Consider the following 20,432-nt stretch of genomic DNA (forward strand, 5'->3'; position numbering starts at 1 on the left):
GAGAGAAAAAAAAATGCTGTTGTCCGGCTATTTATTAATATTTCACAGCATATTTTTTTTGTGATTTTTTTTTTGTTTTGTTATTTTTATTCATTATACTTCCCTTTAAGTGATACAGTGCTACCCCGTTTAGCACTTTTCACAGCTCCCACTTTCTTGTCCATATTGTTTTGTTTATAGGAATATCTTGGGAAAGGTTATTCCGTCCTTGTAGTTGTTCTGTGTTTAGCTGCTTGTGGGGCTCATTGTCTTACTTTAGGGATTGTTTACCTGTTTTAATAGAGATTTATTACTACTATTATTATTGATTTCTGTCCCTTATCCTGTAGGTGTATGTAATTTTATTTGTGTATACATTAAATTATATCTAACGATATCTATACTATATATATATAATTTTTTTCTTTACCAGTGTGTGAGATCCTCTTCTAAAAGCTAATGATCACTGCCTGTCAGTGATATACTCTACTTTTTACTCATATATATATATTTGAGACTTTGTTACCATTAACCGGATGGTCAAAGAGGAGCAGCCGCAGTGTGATTCAAAACACACATGTTCTATACTTTGCATGAACTCTGGCATAGACTTTTATAGAGTGTATATTGTTACAGTTTACAGCAACTGCAGGAACACTCTTTTACATGGGCTGGACTCTCTAACTATGGGGGTATTTCTGCTGTTGTATTTTGTTTATGTATTGAGAATGCTACAGTATTTATATTTTTGGTATATGTGTAAAACCAGATATTTCAAGTAACAAAATTATGTTAAATTAGCTATTTGTAAAGAATTTAGTACTCTCCAGCAGATACAATAGATCAATAGGAACTTTTACTGTACACTGTCCCTTAAAGTTGGGTCTAAATGGCATTGCACCTTCATATGTATTTGCCATGCTATATAAACAATATAGGAGTTACTGAACCCTTACACCTAGGAACAAATCTGTTTAATCAGTCCCTGCGGTACACTGCTTGTTTACAGTTTATCAACATTCATGTCATGCCTGTTTGTAAAGAAAACCTCAACGTCTTCCACCATTTTATTGATTAGCCATAATTTATTTTCTTCTACAAGATAAGACGAGTCCACGGATTTCATCCTTACTTGTGGGATATTATCCTCCTGCTAACAGGAAGTGGCAAAGAGCACCACAGCAGAGCTGTATATATAGCTCCTCCACCTCCAGTCATTCTCTTTGCCTGTGTTATACTAGGAAGAGGTAAAGTGAGGTGCTAGTTTAATTTTCTTCAATCAAGAAGTTTTTTATTTTAAATGGTACCGGTGAGTACTATTTTCCTCAGGGGGTTATAGAAGAAGATTTCTACCCTGAGGTTGATGATCTTAGCAGTTGTAACTAAGATCCACGCTGGTTCCCACAAGACTTCTGAAGGTAACCATGAGACATCTTCAGTGTGGAGACCGGTTTCATGCTACAAGCAGCATTAAGGTATGTGCAGACTTTTATTTTCTGAGGAGACTTGATATATCCGAACTGGCTGACATTTATTTTCCTGTTTGGGAATGGGGTAAGCAGTAATCCTATTTACAAAGAAGGGTGTTACTGGAGTCCCTGGTTTTTGTTTATACATAGCTGAGATTATATGGGCATTATGTGACCCTATGGGAGACACAAAGAAAAATGATGCATAACGTTTTTATTTTTTGGCATTAACCTGTTTATTACTGGTGTGTTTGAGGGGTTATACTGTTTCTTGATGACTTAGGTGTAAAACCGCTTTCCGATGCGGTTGTGTTTGGGCCTACTTCGGCATCGACCTTAAGGGGCGGGGCCTATTTTCGCGCGCTCAGATGCACACTTCCTTCAGACTAGGCAGCAGCAAGCAGTAACTCCGGTGGCTCCTGGACTGTGCAATCTGGTCTGGAGTGTTGGAAAGTTGTTTCGAGGTACCCTGGGGGCAGGTAGGCGCCACAGCAGAGCTGTGGCGAGGTGCAGAGGGTATTTTTCACTATAAATGACAAAGTTGTTGATCTAAGTACTTTAAAGCCTTATTTCTCCCCTTATTACTGGGGTGCTGTAATTTTTGGATAATCCAACGATTTTTAGTTAAATTTGAAGATAATTTAACGTTATTTAAGCAGTTTGGGAAAAATTGTTCACTTTTTCTTTTCTTAAAGGCACAGTACACGTTTTTTCAAAAGTTTATTTTAAGCAATAAATAAGTGTTTAAATGACTTGTGGTTATTACTAGTCTGTTCAAACATGTCTGACATTGAGGAATCTGAATCTCATTGTTCTATGTGTTTAGAAGCTATTGTGCAACCCCCTCTAACATTCTGTAACTCTTGTACTGAAAGAGCCTTACATTGTAAAGACAATATATTAGGTCAAGAAAGTGTGCCTAAGGATTATTCTCAGTCTGAAGAGAATCAGGATATGCCATCCAATTCTCCCCAAGTGTCACAACCTTTAACGCCCACGCAAGCGACGCCAAGTACTTCTAGTGCGTCTAATTCTTTTACTCTGCAGGAGTTGGCTGCAGTTATGTCAACTACCCTTACTGAGGTATTATCTAAATTACCAGTGTTGCAGGGTAAACGCAGTAGGTCAGGTATTAGTGTAAATACTGAATGCTCTGATGCCGCCTTAGCTATTTCCGATGTACCCTCACAGTGCGGAGTTGGGGGTCAGGGAATTACTGTCTGAGGGTGAAATTTCAGATTCAGGGAATGTTTTACCTCAGACAGATTCGGAACGCTATGTCATTTAAATTTAAGCTTGAACACCTCCGCTTGTTACTTCGGGAGGTTTTAGCGACTCTGGATGATTGTGACCCTATTGTAATTCCACCAGAGAAATTGTGTAAGATGGATAAATATCTAGAAGTACCTACTTACACTGATGTTTTTCCGGTTCCTAAGAGAATGTCGGAAATTATAAGAAAGGAATGGGATAGACCAGGTATACCGTTTTCTCCCCCTCCAAATTTTAAGAAAATGTTTCCCATTTCAGACACCATTCGGGACTCATGGCAAACGGTCCCTAAGGTAGAGGGAGCTATATCTACTCTAGCTAAGCGTACAACTATACCCATTGAGGACAGTTGTGCTTTCAAAGACTCAATGGATAAGAAATTAGAGGGTCTACTAAAGAAATTATTTATTAATCAGGGGTTTCTTTTACAACCTACGGTTTGCATTGTTCCTGTAACTACTGCAGCAGCTTTTTGGTTTGAGGCTCAGAGTCTCTTAAGGTTGAGACTCCATTAGATGACATCTTAGATAGAATTAAGGCTCTCAAGCTAGCTACTTCTTTTATTACTGATGCCGCTTTTCAAATTGCTAAATTAGCGGCAAAGAATGTAGGATTTCCTATTTTAGCACGTAGAGCGTTGTGGCTCAAATCTTTTTTTGCTGATGTCTCTTCAAAGACTAAGCTTTTAGCTTTTAAAGGTAAGACCCTTTTTGGGCCAGAATTGAAGGAAATTATTTCTGACGTTACAGGAGGTAAAGGCCATGCCCTACCTCAGGATAAGTCTGTTAAGATGAGGGGTAAACAAAATAATTTTCGTTCCTTTCGGAACTTTAAAGGAGGACCCTCAGCTTCCTCTTCCTCCACCAAGCAGGAAGGGAATTTTACCCAATCTAAGTCAGTCTGGAGACCAAACCAGAACTGGAATAAAGGTAAACAATCCAAGAAACCCGCTGCTGCTACTAAGACAGCATGAAGGGGCGGCCCCCGATCCGGGACCGGATCTAGTAGGGGGCAGACTTTCTTTCTTTGCTCAGGCTTGGGCAAGAGATGTTTAGGACCCCTGGGCACTAGAAATAGTGACCCACGGTTATCAATTGGAATTCAAGGACTTTCTCCCAAGAGGGAGATTTCATCTTTCAAAATTATCTGCAAACCAGATAAAAAGAGAGGCGTTCTTACGCTGTGTAAAAGACCTTTTTACCATGGGAGTAATTTGTCCAGTTCCAAAATTGGAACAGGGACAGGGGTTCTACTCAAACCTATTTGTGGTTCCCAAAAAAGAGGGAACTTTCAGGCCCATCTTAGACCTCTAGTGTCTATACAAGTTTCTCAGAGTTCCATCTTTCAAGATGGAGACAATTCGAACAGTTTTACCAATGATCCAGGAGGGTCAATATATGACTACCGTGGATTTGAAGGATGCTTACCTTCATATTCCTATCCACAAGGATCATCATCAGTTTCTAAGGTTTTTCCTTCTTGGACAAACATTATCAGTTTGTGGCTCTTCCCTTCGAGTTGGCCACAGCACCCAGAATCTTCACAAAGGTTCTAGGGTCTCTTTTAGCGGTTAAAAGACCGCGAGGCATAGCAGTGGCGCCTTATCTGGACGATATTCTGATCCAGGCATCAACATATCATCTGACAAAATCTCACACAGACACAGTGCTGTCTTCTGAGAACTCACGGTTGAAAGGTGAACATAGAGAAAAGTTCACTTGTTCCAAGGGTTCCTTTCCTGGGAACTCTGATAGACTCGGTAGCCATGAAAATATTTCTGATGGAGGTCAGGAAATCAAAGATTCTTAATACTTGCCGAGCACTTCAGTCCATTCCTCGGCCATCAGTGGCTCAGTGTATGGAGGTAATTGGATTAATGGTAGCGGCAATGGACATCATTCCGTTTGCTCGCTTTCATCTCAGACCGCTGCAGCTATGCATGCTCGGACAGTGGAATGGGGATTATGTGGATTTATCTCCTCAGATAAATCTGGATCAATAAACCAGAGACTCTTTTCTTTGGTGGTTGTCGCTGGATCATCTGTCCCAGGGGACTTGCTTCCGCAGACCCTCATGGGTGATAGTGACAACGGACGCCAGCCTTCTGGGCTGGGGTGCAGTCTGGAATTCCCTGAAGGCTCAGGGTGTTTGGACTCAGGTGGAGTCTCTACTTCCAATCAATATTCTGGAATTGAGAGCAATATTCAGTGCGCTTCAGGCATGGCCTCAATTGGCTTCGGCCAAATTCATCAGATTCCAGTCGGACAACATCACGACTGTGGCCTATATCAATCATCAGGGGGGAACAAGGAGTTCCTTAGCGATGAGAGAGGTATCCAAGATAATCCGTTGGGCGGAGGCCCACTCTTGTCATCTGTCAGCAATCCACATTCCAGGAGTAGAGAACTGGGAAGCGGATTTTCTTCTGAGGCTGTTTTGGGAGGAAAGTTCTTCAAGCAGTGGTGCCTTCCGTTTAGGTCTCTGTCTTGTCCCTCCCTTTCATCCGTGTCCTGTTGCTTTGATATTGTATCCCACAAGTAAGGATGAAATCCGTGGACTCGTCGTATCTTGTAGAAGAAAAGGAAATTTATGCTTACCTGATAAATTGATTTCTTCTACGATACGACAAGTCCACGGCCCTCCCTGTCAATTTAAGACGGATTATGTTTTTTATTATTTACAACTTTAGTCACCACTGCGCCTTTTAGCTTTTCCTTTCTCTTCCTATAACCTTCGGTCGAATGACTGGAGGTGGAGGGGAAGGGAGGAGCTATATACACAGCTCTGCTGTGGTGCTCTTTGCCACTTCCTGTTAGCAGGAGGATAATATTCCACAAGTAAGGATGAAATCCGTGGACTCGTCGTATCGTAGAAGAAATCAATTTATCAGGTAAGCATAAATTTCCTTTTACTCTTACATTATCACAAACAAATAAAGACAGCTCTGTGGTAGATTTCACATTTATTTTCCATATTTAATACTTGCTGAAATCTAGAAATAAATTGGGAAATGATGTAAACTTCAGCTGATCAAGAAAGGAACTTAGAATTGCAACTGTTAAATTCTAAAGCCAATTCCTTTGTGTGTTAAAAAAAGAAAGATTTAACCCCTTGGCTGTCAGATGGCTGTCACGCTTGGCATGGTAATGAGTTGCAGCCCTATTTGCAGCTAATTGCTTAAATGCGTATGTAAATCAAAAATGGTCTTGACAGTGGTAGTAATAAAGGATCATGGTTAGTTTGCTTTCAAATACGGTTCATTTACATTCCTAAGACGTGATTTGCCAGGAGCAGTTAATATTGAACAGATGGATGTTTTCACTATGGTACTTTGGATGGTGTTGCTTGCCGGCAGTAAAACAATTTGTCATTTGTCTTCAGGTAAGTATGGAAATATATACGTGTCACAAAGTCAGCATTTTATGTTATCAGGTTGTTTGTTTGCAGTCACATAGCATGAAACAAGTTGTTTAACAGAATGAAGTTGACATATTTTGGTTCATAGCATTAGAAATGTTTCACTATAATAATTTATTTTTAGGATCCTTATTTCTTTAATTAAGAGAAAAGCAGTTTCTACATCCATAGAGGTACACTTATGTGTCACTTATTATATCCGCTTAAAATGGAAAATACATAAACTAACCTCCTTAAAAAAATGTTTTATAAGCTGTTCAAATTGCATTTATTATTTATACTGACGGCTTTTTCCTGTATTTGATATATACAAAATGTTATTTCTATTCCACCAGCGAGACTACATTAGATCTAACTGTTGCTGCTTTTGCTGCAGTTTGTCTGAGCTTTCCTGTACAAAGCAGACTCGGCTCCAGAACGAATTAAATAGAGGGGCTTTTTTTTTTTCATGAGGGGGCACGCATTTTTTTACAAAGCATTTATAAGAGTCAAAATAAGAGCAGAGTGAGAGGACATCCCTTACAAAAGAAATAAAATAATGCTACACTGACCGTGCAATTACCACTCAGTGACATTGGCGTTTCTACTCAAATACACTCGCAACCGAAGCATCTGACAGAAGCAATTTTAATCCATACTGCACTGAGACTATAGTGGATATATCAAGCAAATGCATATAGAGATTAAACTACTGGTTAATGTAATTAGTTGGTAATGTTAGTTAAAGACATAAAATATGCGTGACGTGAAGATATATTAGCATCAGGAAACCACACGCTTTGCCTGTACAAGGTCATGAGTGTCCTGCTATGCCAGTCACAGGCTCAGAGCAATTGCTATCCGCTTGCCCAGTGGGTATATAAAGCGGGCACAGAGCAGGGTAAACGCTCGGTTAACACTGTATAATATGGTAAATAGAAAAGCTTGGGACTTACTGTAATTCAGCAACCGGTGTGCGCCTCTGGAAGCTATCCCTTAGTTAGTGTGACTGGAATAGACACGCTGTGCTAGGAACACCTACTGCGTGTGACTGCTATATACACACTATAATGGGAGCACCCACACCATGATTGATATGTGCACAATTTGCTGAGTGGTTGCTGGTATCATTTGTGAATTGTTCCCATTGAGTGACTTGTTTACAAAGTTTTTTGAGAACGGTTACAGTTCGGGGCTGGTGTCATAGCTACCCTAGGTGAAGGCGCATTGCGTGTAAGAGATTTATTTTATACAGTCTCCCTGAAAGAGTCTGGTTTGGTCATCCAATGCCCCATGCATTGTTACTCACTTTGAGTTGAACATTTGTGCCCAGTGTCTAGTTGACATAAACTTATTGTTTTTTATTTATGCGAAGTAAAAGACAGCAATCGTACAATAAATGTTTTAACATAATTTTAAAAGCATCGCTTTGTTAGCAAAATTAGGGTTTTGCTGTTTCAGAGCACTTCATAGATAAAGTCCTTGAAAGGCTTGGTAAGATTCATGTTACTTTTTCCTTTGCTCTGGACAATCAGATACTGCACTAAGGTGAAATGGGAAATTGTAATAGTGTTTTGTACACCGACTACAAATGGACAGCTGCTTTCCAGGTCTTCTACAGGAGAGTAGGGGATGGAAGGGGAAGCACCAATTGCCAACTACAGTTAGTGTTAGTTCTCTCATTCATGCCATCTTGTGTGTTGCTTTGGTACTAACCCATCAGTGTGTGTTGTAAATGGTAAACAATATAAAAAAACAAGACACATATTTATATTAATAACTTACTTTTGGGAAATTGCTTCTTTTCTATGAAGTTTCCACACACTTTAGTGGACACAAGACACTTTATTTCCTATCACTTTGAACAAATTGATTTCTTGGTAAGTTTAAATATTTTCTTTAAGGGACAGTTTACTCAAAAATGTTCTCCCCTTTAATTTGTTTCCAATGATCCACTTTACCTGCTGGAGTGTATTAAATTGTTTACAAGTAGCTCCTTTACCCTTATATCAGCATTTTAAATAGTTGATTTAGCATGTGGTATCCCCACCTATTCGGAAAGTTTTTGGCCGCAGGTCTAAGCTATAGATAAGCTTTGTAAACACTGCCAGCAGAAGAAATTACACTCCCAGTGGGATATAGCAGAGATAAGGTAATAAAATTTTGATTTTCCATTGTTCTCTCCAAGTACTGGTGATTGTTTTATGGACAGATATAAGATAACGAAGCATGTATATGTACACAATGTGATACAGTAATGAGACCTGATTATACCTACAAGATCAACCCGTTTTATTAGGTTGTGGCTTCAAAACACAAAATCAGAGCTTTAAAATACACAAATAAACCTTAAAGAGCTCATTTTCATACATTTTTTCATCTGCAGTTGGTAAAAAAGCAATTGTAAACACATTAAGGGAAAAACTATTTTACAGTATACTGTCCCTTTAAGGTGTAGTGTGGTTTCATTTTTAGAGATAGGGTGGCAAGATGTCCTCTTTTCTTAGGAATATAGACCAAAACATGGAGAAATGAGGCAAAGTACTCTAAAATATAACTTAAAGGGACTGGAAACGCCAAAAATTGCATTCATAATTCAGATAGAACATACAATTTTAAACAAGTTTCAAATTTACTTTTTATTATCAAATATGCTTCTTTCTCTTGTTATGCTTTGTTGAAGGATCAACATTGCAGTACTGGCAAAGGAAGATAAATACACAGAATACCTTTGTGTGTGAGAAAGTACGGGTTAAAGCCAGACAGGGGCTGCATGGAGCCAGAAAAAAAGCGGTGGACTGACCGCACAAATCCTAAGTCAAAGAAGAAGCCGCTACCTAGCAAACAGTGAAAAAGTCTTTATTCCAAAATTAAAAAAGACACATAACAGAGAGGAGAGGGCTTAACTGTCTTACGCGTGTCACGCCACAAGGCGCTTACTCATAGACTTAGTGCGCAAGTAAAAGAACCGTTGCATTTGAAAGATAACCAATCAACTGTGAGGTTAAAGTAATGATGTCAGCACTATCTATCATGTAGCCGTAAGTCCATGTTGTGGGAGTTGCCTTTCAAAATGTAACGGTGATTAAAAACATTAATTCTATACTTGTAGACAGTAACAAATATGGCAAACATGATGAAATTAGTTACTATTGCTAACAGTTAATATTGTTAGGAGGAAACAAATGTGAAAAGAAGGGCACAAACCTATCTCGAACAATGTTAAATATAGATATTATAAATTAACAAAAGACAGTAAATGTTAATATATTACAAAATGCTTCAATTGCTGCATTGAGCTAAGTAGTAAAGAAATCTTTTTTTATATAGATATGATTAAACATTTGTAACTAATATGGCAAGTTGATATTGCGAAACTGTGGTTAGAATGAAAACTTAAACAAGTTTCAAATTTAGTTTTTATTATCAAATATGCTTCATTCTGTTGTTATCCTTTGTTGAAGAAACAACATTGCACTACTGGCAGCTAGCTGAACACATCTAGTTAGCCAATCACAAGAGACAAATGTATGCAGGCACCAATCACAAGCAAGCTCTCACTAGTGTAGGATATGTGCATATTAATTTTCAACAATGGATACCAAGAGAACAAAGCACATTTGAAAATAGAAGTGATTTTAAAAGTGCCTTAAAAATTGCATGCTCTATCAGATTCTTGCAAATTTAATTTAGACTTTCCTATCCATTTAAGAAAAAAACATATAATTATAATTGAAGAAAATGTAGTAATGGGTCTCCACACTATTTGGGGATGTAAAACTAGCTCACCAAAAAAAGAATTCTCTATTTGCTATTTGTGCTGGCAACAGAAGGTGTCACCGGTTTCCTAGCTGATAACTAGACAGCTCTGCATTAAGTGAAGACACCTCCAAAGCAACAACAACAAAAATTAAAATAATAATATTTAAAAACATATCTATTTGCTAGAAGTATTTTCATACTTAGTATGCCTATGCAGATTTAACACAACTTGATAGGATTGTAGCCTTTTTTTTTTTTTTTAAAGGAATCTGTATCAATTGCAACACAAGATTTTAGGAAAGTTTGAAAAAGAAACCTAAATGTGTTCCCCACCCTGCTCAGTCTCTCCAAGAGTTACAACATTCTTGAATCTAGGCTGTTAGGATATTTTAAAATTGAAATTGACTCCCTAAGAATATAATGTTACTAGAGCTGAAAGGGAGCCCAGGATGGCAATATTGTGTTGTGGCCATGTGACCTGTATATACAAGAGGCAAGAAAACAATTAAACAATGAAAATAATTACAAGAGGCTGTATCTTTATATGACACTTTTATTTTTTAGTAAATATAATCGTATCATTAATAATGCTCATCAGCAAGGCATTATTGATCAGTTATAAAAAAACATTTCTTATGGTAGAATCTCTCAAAATGTTCATATGGTTCTTTTATTTGAATACTTTTATTTATAAAGATGCCATGACATCCACCCATCAAATTATCCTAATATATTTGTCTGCTAATCATCAACCATGGAATAGTCTTTCCAGATCTGTCAATTCACAGTATAGGACAGTGTAGCACACCATTTACGTTCTCCAAGCCACACCATGGAATGCGTAAAATCACACTATGAAAAAATGAAAAAACAAGTTATGCAAATATCTTCCTGTGTGATCACCCAGACTCAGAAATATACAACATTACCTTTGTCATACATTATAATGAAATCGTAAAATAAGCTTACAAAAAATATAATTAATAAACTGTATGCAACTTCCAAATATAGATCATGTAATATCAATATTATCTCTTTAATATATAACGAAATAACACCTGGCAGTGTTTCAGTTTTTTGCAGTGAGATTTAACAATTATTGATTAGTGTTTTATATTGGTAATAATAAATGTTTATTAGTTAAACAACAAGTTAAAAATCATCTAATTCTGAAAAAGTAATATGCAAAAGACAAAGAAGGTAACTAAAATTAATAATCATCCACTTATATTTAAATAATCAGAGGTAGAAACTAGTTTGTAAACTATGGTAGATTTAGTTCTGTGACATCATTAGATATTGGAATTAATCCACACTATGACATATTTTTCAAATTTGACTGGTCTATGTCTTTAGATGCCAATTAAATCATATACTGTGAATGAGAAATATCCTACATTGCTTTTCTTTGTACTATTTCTCCTTAATAGTTAGACTGCTACTGCAATAAAAACATATTATACCACATCTTCTGGTAGGTTGTATGTGGCACTCTACATCTGCAAGATAATTACTGTAGGTGTCTGAACAAGGAGGATATTTTCAGTACTTTGATCTTATATTAAGAATATTATTCTTCTAGTAGCACATTTGTACTGATGAATATGTAGGAGATAGATAATGAGCTGGTGTACGTCTTTCTGGGTCTGAAACAGATCACAGATAACTCAGAAAGATATTGGTACTTTCAAGTCAAATCAATGTCATTTTTCTAGTATAGATATATACAATGTGTGTATATACTGTATATATATATATATATATATATATATACATAGAGAGAGAGAGAGAGAGAGAGAGAGAGAGAGAGAGAAATACAATGTGTATGTGTGTGTGTGTATATATATATATATATATATATATATATATATATATATATATAAAATCTAGTAGCAGTATTCATAAAATATGACCACCATGTGAAGTTTGGACACTTCTGCTTTATCATATATTCTTCTATTTGAAGGGGCATTTCATTATGACTGCTGCTTACATCATTAAATTTTAAATTAAATATGTAAGCTATAAAATGTGCATTGCCTTGAGACTAAGGTAATCAAACTAGCTGGTATCCTCTGTGGACTCGCTGTACATAAAAATAACTTTTTTTTCTTCATTTCAACTTGTTTCTAGCATATTTTATAGACCTAGTAAATTTAGCATCTTTTAGCCACATTAAACTGAATACATGTATGTGAAATATACTGCGGTGATGTATATAGCACATAAGTGCACAGACTTTCATTTGTCAGAGAGAAGAAAGAGTGGAGTCACATTCCCTAGTATGGTCTTCCAAAGAAAACAGACATTCTTAAATAAATTTCTTTGGACCTGAGTCAGCACACCTAACTGATGCATAATTAACACGGCTATACTTTGGACTTATGAAGAAGGCCCGTTTGTCCAAACAACTTTTGAATACTTTTTTTAAGTGTAAACAGCAACACTGTTTATGTAAAATATCATTGGAATTTAAGTATTACTTTGTATGAACAGAAAAAAATCTATTTGTCTACGTAGAATCTCCCCCTTTTTTGCAGATATCAGTTCAGTTGACCATTAACACTCTTTATGAGGAATATATAAGATATATTACTGAAATAAGATGAAATATACTTTTTATTTAAAAGAAAAAGAAAAACATTGATTCAGTATAATATCAAATAACAAGCCACATCTTTGTTAAAGCATGAAATGGCTTTCCAAAGCTTGATGAAACGGTTCAGTACAATAAAATTAGAGATGGAGAATCTTTTTTACTCTCACCATTGTTCTTTAATACAATATGTTTTCCTACTTAATTAAAGTAAGGTTGAATATGAAAAACTGTCTCTATTTTTGCCTTAACGAGCTAATTATTCTTAAACATAATACAATTTTTCTCTCTTGTCGGGTAACCAGTATATAATATAATATATAAAGTAGCACTATCAATATGAATGTTATTTTTTTATTTTATATGAATTAGATTTTCCAGTTTAAGAATTGAAAAAATTACCAGGAAACAGTGCGTGCATTCAGCTATTTGTATAAATAACAAAAGATTTGAGATCAGAAGTAAATAATTTACTACAACTTTCAGTTTTGTTGAAAAAAATATGTAGAGCTCTAGGTATTATATACAATATGTAATTTAGAATTGACATGATATAATGATCTTTCTTTATTACATGGTGCTAAATATGTCAGTTAATCTGTAATATAAAAATAAATTAGCTAAAAAACTAATTTTAGTTTTTACTTTTTTTTTTTCCTCCTTACAAATATTTCGTTAAGCTTCAAAATTAATTATTTCTATATTCTACCTGTTTCCTTACATTTATGTAGTTTTGCCACAGTTTTGTGTGTGTTCACTTCCAATTTTGCATTTATACATTTGTTTGAATATTATTTATTTGTTTTTAAACTTCTGCCAAAAATAAATGTGTATTACATTCTTGTCTGTAGCTGTGTACAGGGGAGGTATGTTCTGTATCAATGTCTGCTAGATGTTACGTTGTTAAATGTACAGAATTGCAGGAGAGAGTGTAAATCTGATTAAAATCTGTGATTGGAGCATACACATGTATGCCTGCTGTTAATTTTATTAATTGGCGGTCCTGGCACATCCCTTGAATGGGTTAAACACATGAACAATTAGAACATTTTTTTTTTTTTTACACTAATATCTCTCTTGAAATTTTCATTCTTTGGGTTTGTTGATGGCCACCAATGAAAATGCATCAGAATATACCACCTCCTGATCATATTAAATCATATTAAATCACCTGTCATGTCAGATCAATGCTAAAGGAGAAAAAGTGTAGTGCTGCTAATGCATATTATCACATATTTAAAAAAAAAACAAAAAAATAAAACATCTTTGCATTTTATGAAGCTTGTATAAAAAACATCACTAGCGCACTGTACTTCACCTTCCTTCATAGAGTTATATGCAGGGTCCAAAAATCAAGACTAGAGGGTACACTAATAATTGCTAATGCCAAAGACCTACAAATTAAATAACGTGTATTCACCTATATGTGTACATTAATACACACATACATTGATCAGTGAGAGGGATGATTTGAGTTTGGGGGGGGGGGGTACACCATGGGTCTAACCATTGTCTCCTCCCAAGACACCTATGTTCATACACCAACACTACAGTCAAATATTACATTATTTATTGGTGCTGTATACAACATTTTTGTCTTGATGATAAATACATATCACCCATGTATGTAAAAAATGTGAAAGTCATTATATTATTATATTTTTAGTTAAATAATACCTAAGTTTTTGGAAAAAAAGTTTTCTTCAAATATAATTTTAAATAACTTATTTTGTTTTATTTTTCTTTATATAAGTACTTTACTTCAGTAAGTATTTTTAGTTTCCAAATAAAGCAATCTCATTGATGTAATTAATATTTTTTCCATAAAACACGTAATTGAAAGCCCTTTTTTTCACTCTTCTGAATGGTGTCTTCTTAGTAGAAAGTAAATAAATCAGTCACCTATCTAAAGTATGTTAGTCCCAGCTTTACACCCTCTTGAATAAAGCGTGGTCTGTCTCTAATATAATCCAGGATGTTTCCAAAAGGTAAGCCTCTGGAATGGAGTGTGCCCTACTGAACGTTCTGTTTGTCGTATAGCTGAAAGACTCAAGTCATTGATTACTCAGACAATTTGTGTTCTATTTCTTTAACACTGCAGGTATTTGCTCTGCTATGGATTGCTGACTGGATGGTGCATCACATTTGGAGAAAAGGAAAAGATCCAGACAGTTTTTCCATTCCTTATCTCACCGCATTGGGAGACCTATTGGGCACAGCATTACTTGCAAGCAGTTTTCATATTCTGTGGCTTATTGGGGACCGAGATGGAGATGTTGGAGACTGACCCCTTTTTTTCTTTCTTTCTTTCTTTTTTTTTTTTTTTTATCCAACCATTTTAGTTTAAATTTAATGACATAATTCCCAAAAAAACACCAACAGAAAATTATTAATTCATCAGCAATCCAAAAAAGAGACAAAACCCATGTTTTTTTTGTTTGTTTGTTTGTTTTATATATTAAGAGGAAAAATATTTTCCAAAGCTTATCTTTGCTACATTTATATAATACATTATACAGGAAATAGGAGAAGTCATGTTTTGTTTTACTTGCCAAAATATGCTGAAAATGCACCTTAAATAACTTCCTATGTCTAAATGTATAACTACCAGATATATTACGTACATTTCACCAAAGCATTTTTATGTTTATATCTTCAAATTCATTTTAATGTTACAAAAAATATGTATGTTCTTTATGTGTATACACATTCATCACTGTGTCTTTTTATAGACGTGTTCTTTAAACTTGTTGTTACATTTTATGATTTAAAGTGAATGTCAAACTTGATGAATCAGTGCTCGTTTTTTAAAAAACCCCAAAAAACCAGGGGCACTTTCGTTCATCAAACTTTACATTTCACTTGTTTTGTTAAACTACTTATCTTTTAATCGTGAAAGCCGCTCCAGCGCTTCCCCCGCCCGTCGCAAGCCTCTTCATATGTCAAAAATGGCGAATCCGGCTTCCTCCCATCACGGCGTTGCCTTAGGCAATGATTCCCCTGAGGGGGGAAGCCGTGATTGGAGAATGCCGTATTTGTCATTGCTGATGTATGACGTGATGAGGGGCAGGAGGGGGAAGCGCTGGAGCGGCTTTCAAGATTATTTTTAACAAAACAAGTGAAATGTAAAGTTTGATGAATGAAAGTGCCCGTGTTTTTAATAGGATTTTTAAAAACCGGGCGCTGATTCATCAAACTTGACATAAACTTTAAGGCATAACTGCAATTCATTTAATCTGTGTCAAAGTATAGTTACATATTATTTTACAAACCTGTGATATAGTTTTATGTGTTTGTTTAGAATTTGCATAGTTTTTATGTGACATTCTCTGTGTAATTAAAGGTCATTTATTGTGTTTTTTGGTTAATTCCACTGAAATTCTGCATTTGTAGATTTAATTTATTGATCATTTTTTTTTTAGCAATTCCGTTATCATCCACAAGCAGCTGTGTATTTATATTGCTTGTGGAAGCCTCATAATCACATTCAAATAAAGGTAGAGCTTATTACTGTAGGGCTAAGTTAATTTATATATATATTAATGATAATGGTACTTCTGAGGCATAATAATTTCTTATTTATGTTTATGGGACTTGACAGTTTTACTAATCTACAAAATGAATAATAAACCGTATACTATTTATAGATATAGATATTTACTGGTGCTATATCATGTAAATGGGATATGTTTTTGCTGCACACAATCCCCTTATGTAAAAGTGCCTCACAAGACAAATTAGTTTCCTTTGTTTTGTACATGAACTTTTTGAAAAAGCCAACTTTCTTTTTGCTAAGATGTTTGTGCATTTAAAGGGATATGAAACCCACAACATTTATTTTGTGATTCAGACAGAGCATACAATTAAAATAAAAATTCAATTTGCTTCTGTTATCAAATGGGCTTTGTTCCCATGTTATTCTTTACTGAAGAGATACCTGGCTAGGTGTCTGTGGCACTGCATGGCAGGAAATAGTGCTGCCATCTCTTGCAAATAGATAAGATTTTTGTGAAACTGCTGTCATATAGTGAACAAAGAGAACAAAGAATTTTATAATAGAAGTAAATTAGAAAGTTGTTTAAAACGGCATGCTCTAGCTGAATCAGAAATGTTTGGTTTCATATCCCTTTGAAAGGACATGAAACCCAACATTTTTCTTTTCTGATTCAGGTAGAACATACACTTTTAAACAACTTTCTAATTTACTTCTATTATGAATTTTGCTTTCATTGTCTTGATATCCTTTATTGGAGAGGCAGCAATGCGCTACTGGGAGCTAGCTGAACACTCCAGTAAGCAATGATGATGCAAATATGTGCAACCAGCAATTAGCAGCTACCTCCAAGCTCTTGAACCTCCCTAGCTATTCTTCTCAACAAAGGATACCAAGAGAGCAACGCAAATTAGATCATAGAAGTAAATTGCAAAGTTGTTTAAAATTGAATGCACTGTCTGAATAATGAAAGAAAACAAATGTTTTTCATGTCCCTTTAAGGTATTCTATATTCAGTATATTTTGTGAAGTACTGTTTACAATTAATGCTGATTTTTTTCCCCTTTAAGTAGGTTAAATCTCTTCTAATTGGTACATCAATTTCCAAAGGTGTTAATTATAGGTGCATGATCAAGAATATTGAACCAAATATATTTGTACATTTGCATCTGTTATTTAATGTCATTATTTAGAAATTTATGTAAATTTGCAACTTTGTATTTTCATTTGGTTGAATCAAGAATGGAATAAATAAATGGGCCAATATGGCATACTGGTAACAATGTCTTTTTTACTGGCAATAAATATCTGTATGAGTTGATGTTATACATTTGTTTTGTCATTCATTGGTTCTAAGCTATGACTATGCTATAACAGAAAAGTATTATGAAAATGTGAGTGAATCCTTCACATCCCTGTGTAAATGTGTATTGAAGAGCACAAGTAGTAGTCTCACTCCAAAGATTCCATAAAAACACAAACTTTATTAAGGCTTCATAAAACCATGGCTCAGGAGGACAGTTAAAGCAGCTATCTGTAATGAACACAACCTGATAGGATTCGTGCATGTAATAGATATGTGCAAAAATGCGTTCATTCGTTTTGCAAACAAACAATAAAGTTTTGCCAGCATTCATTCATTTTGTGCAACCAATCAGATGATTGAATGCAAACATTCAGTTTCATACTGTATGGGTATCTTATAGAAAACTAAGGGACCGAATCTCAAATTTTTTATATGTCTAATATACAATAAATATCAGAGACTATTTAAAGGACAAAAAAAAACTTTACATTTCTTTCATACAGGTGGTGAGAGTCCACAATCCATTACTCCTGGGAATTACTCTTCCCTACCACTAGGAGGAGGCAAAGATTTCCAAACCCCCAAGAGTTCTATAAAACCCCTCCCACCTAACAGGTATCTCAGTCTTCTCTTTGCCTCCGCTGGAGCTTGTTGAAGAATGTAGATGTGAATTTGATTCTACAGAGAGAGGGGTTTTCAGTCTATGTTGAGGTCCATTTTCCCCTCAGAATACAGTGTTTGTCAGACTGATGTATTTGGTCAGTGGCTCTTTTTTTCACCTCATGGGAAAATTTGTCACAGACCTTTTATAATTGATGGACTTCTCCTATGGATCTACAATATACTCCTACTCCATAACCTCTGTTGATAAGTTTCAATACCGGTTTGGTTTTCTACCTGTTTACTGGTAGATGAGTGTCTCTTGGGGTAAGTATCATATTTTTATCTATATGACACTCTATAGCCTTATGTGGGTATCTATAGTTATATGTTTATTTTTGTATAAGGCTCTTGGGACAGAATCTATATATTATTCCCCTTTGTTGGATTTTTCATGGCGAGCTTTGTTAGTTTAAATTTTTTACAGCGCGTCAGCCTTCGGATTTGCACACATCAGTTTAGCGCTTATGAGCCCTCGGGATTGTGAACGTCTGGCTTTTTTGTGCACTCTGGAGCATTAGTTTTTCCCGTGCTTTGGCTTTCAGGCTAGCGCACATATGCCGTCTGGTACATGCACGCCGGGTTTGGCGAGCTATTCTCTTCCTAATTAAATTGTGGAGTTGCCAATAAATGTACTAGAATTCTCTGCTATTTTCAGGGCTCTTTAGACATCTGTTGAAAAGGGCGTCACATTTCTGCTTTCAATTAGACTATGTCACAGAAGTGACTTATGTTAATCATCAGGGGGAACTCAAAGTTCCCTTGGGCCATGAATCCTCTCATGGTAGAAGTAAATTCCTGTCTAGTCTCTGTAGTTCATATTCCAGGAGTGAAGAACTGGGAAGCTGATTTTCTCAGTCATCAGTTTCTGCATTCAGGGTCCCAGAGATAGATCTGATGGCTTCTCGTTTGAACAACAAACAACCCAGGTTCTTTGCGAGGCCCAGGGACCCTCGGGCATAGTTCGTAGATACTCTAATAGCACATTGGTCATTTCAGCTTGTTCCTCTGGTACTTCTTCCCAGAGTAATTTCCAAGATAAGGCTAGAGAAATCGTCAGTAATCCTGATTGCGGCAGCTTTGCTTCGCAGTATTTGGTATGTAGATCTTGTTCAGATTTCCAGCTGCCCTCTTTGCCTACTTCCTCTGCGTCTAGACCTTTTTGTCTCAAGGTCAGTTTTTCCATCCGGATCTCTAAGCTTGATGGCATGGAGACTGATCAGTTAGTTCTTAAGCAGTAGGGTTTCTCAGATTCTGTGATTGAAACTTTAATCTAGGCTCATAAGCCTGTGACTAGAAGGATTTATCATAAGGTCTGGAAAGCTTTTATTTCTGGGTGTATAGATCCTGTTTTTTTTCTGGCATTCATTTAGACTTCCTAGAATTTTGCAGTTCTTACAGGATGGCTTGGATAAGAGCCTATCTACCAGCTCTCTGATAGGGGCGTATTTCTGCTCTTTCAGTTTTGTTTCATAGATTGCTAATCTTCCTGACATTCATGGTTTTGTTCAGCCATTGGCACAAATTAAGCCTTTGATCAAGCTAATTTCTCCTCCCTGGAGTCTCAGCTTGGTGTTAAAGGTTTTACAGGCATCTCCTTTTGAGCCTATGCATTAAGTGGATATTAAGCTTCTTTCTTTGTAGTTTTTGTTCCTTTTAGCTATCTCTTCTGCTAGAAGCGTTTGCCATTTGTCTGCTCTTTCTTGTGACACTCATCTTTCATCAAGATAAGGCAGTCTTAAGCAACTAAGTTTGATTTCTTGCCTAAAGTTGAGTCTTCAGGCAATATCAGAGAGATCTTTGCATAATTTGAATTTTGTTAGAGCATTGAAGTATTACATTGGTGATACGAAAGACAAGCTTCTTGTTTGTTGACTTTTCTTGTTCTGGGAAAGGACAAAAATTATCTACTGTTTCTTTGGCCTCTTGGCTGAAACTTTTGATTCAGAAAGCTTACTGCTCATTCTACTAGTTTGGTTGTCCCTTTTTAGGCTTTTAATGAATGAGTCTTCAGTTGACCAAATTTGCAAGGCAGCTACTTGGTCTTCTTTGCATACTTTTACTAAATTCTACCATTTTTATGTTTTTTCTTCTTCTTAGGCAGCCTTTGGTTGGAAGGTCCTTCAGGTAGTTGTCTCATCTTGATTTATTTCTGTCTGATTGTTTAAATTTTAATTGCATAAAAAAATGCCATTTTTGTGGGGTTGTGGATTTAGTTTTTCAGTGAAAAAATATGTTTCTAAATCTAACCCTTTGTCTCATTACTCGTGGACTCCACAGCTTGGGTATTAGTTCCCAGGAGTAATGGATCGTGGACTCTCAGCACATTTATGAAAGAAAGCTTAATTTCTATCTTAATATGGGAAGAGTCCACAGCTGCATTCCTTACTTGTGGCCACCAAGAGGAGGCAAAGACACCCCAGCCAAAGGCTTAAAAACCTCCCCCATTTCCTCATGTTAGAAGATTTCAGAGTAGTCTCTTATGGAGGGTAGTACTCT

General features: G+C 35.9%; 1 protein-coding gene across 1 annotated transcript in view; it reads left to right on the forward strand.

Annotated features, from left to right (window-relative positions):
- SLC41A2 (solute carrier family 41 member 2) overlaps positions 1 to 17,293 on the forward strand; it is a 577,519-nt gene extending 560,226 nt beyond the window's left edge. Inside the window, exon 11 of the mRNA XM_053716958.1 lies at positions 14,576 to 17,293. Within this exon, the coding sequence (XP_053572933.1) occupies positions 14,576 to 14,761 (186 nt within the window). The 3' untranslated portion in view covers positions 14,762 to 17,293. The remainder of the gene's footprint in view (positions 1 to 14,575) is intronic.
- Positions 17,294 to 20,432: the final 3,139 nt, after the last annotated feature.

The sequence above is a fragment of the Bombina bombina genome, chromosome 6, assembly GCF_027579735.1.
Source record: "Bombina bombina isolate aBomBom1 chromosome 6, aBomBom1.pri, whole genome shotgun sequence".
Lineage (NCBI taxonomy): Eukaryota > Metazoa > Chordata > Amphibia > Anura > Bombinatoridae > Bombina > Bombina bombina.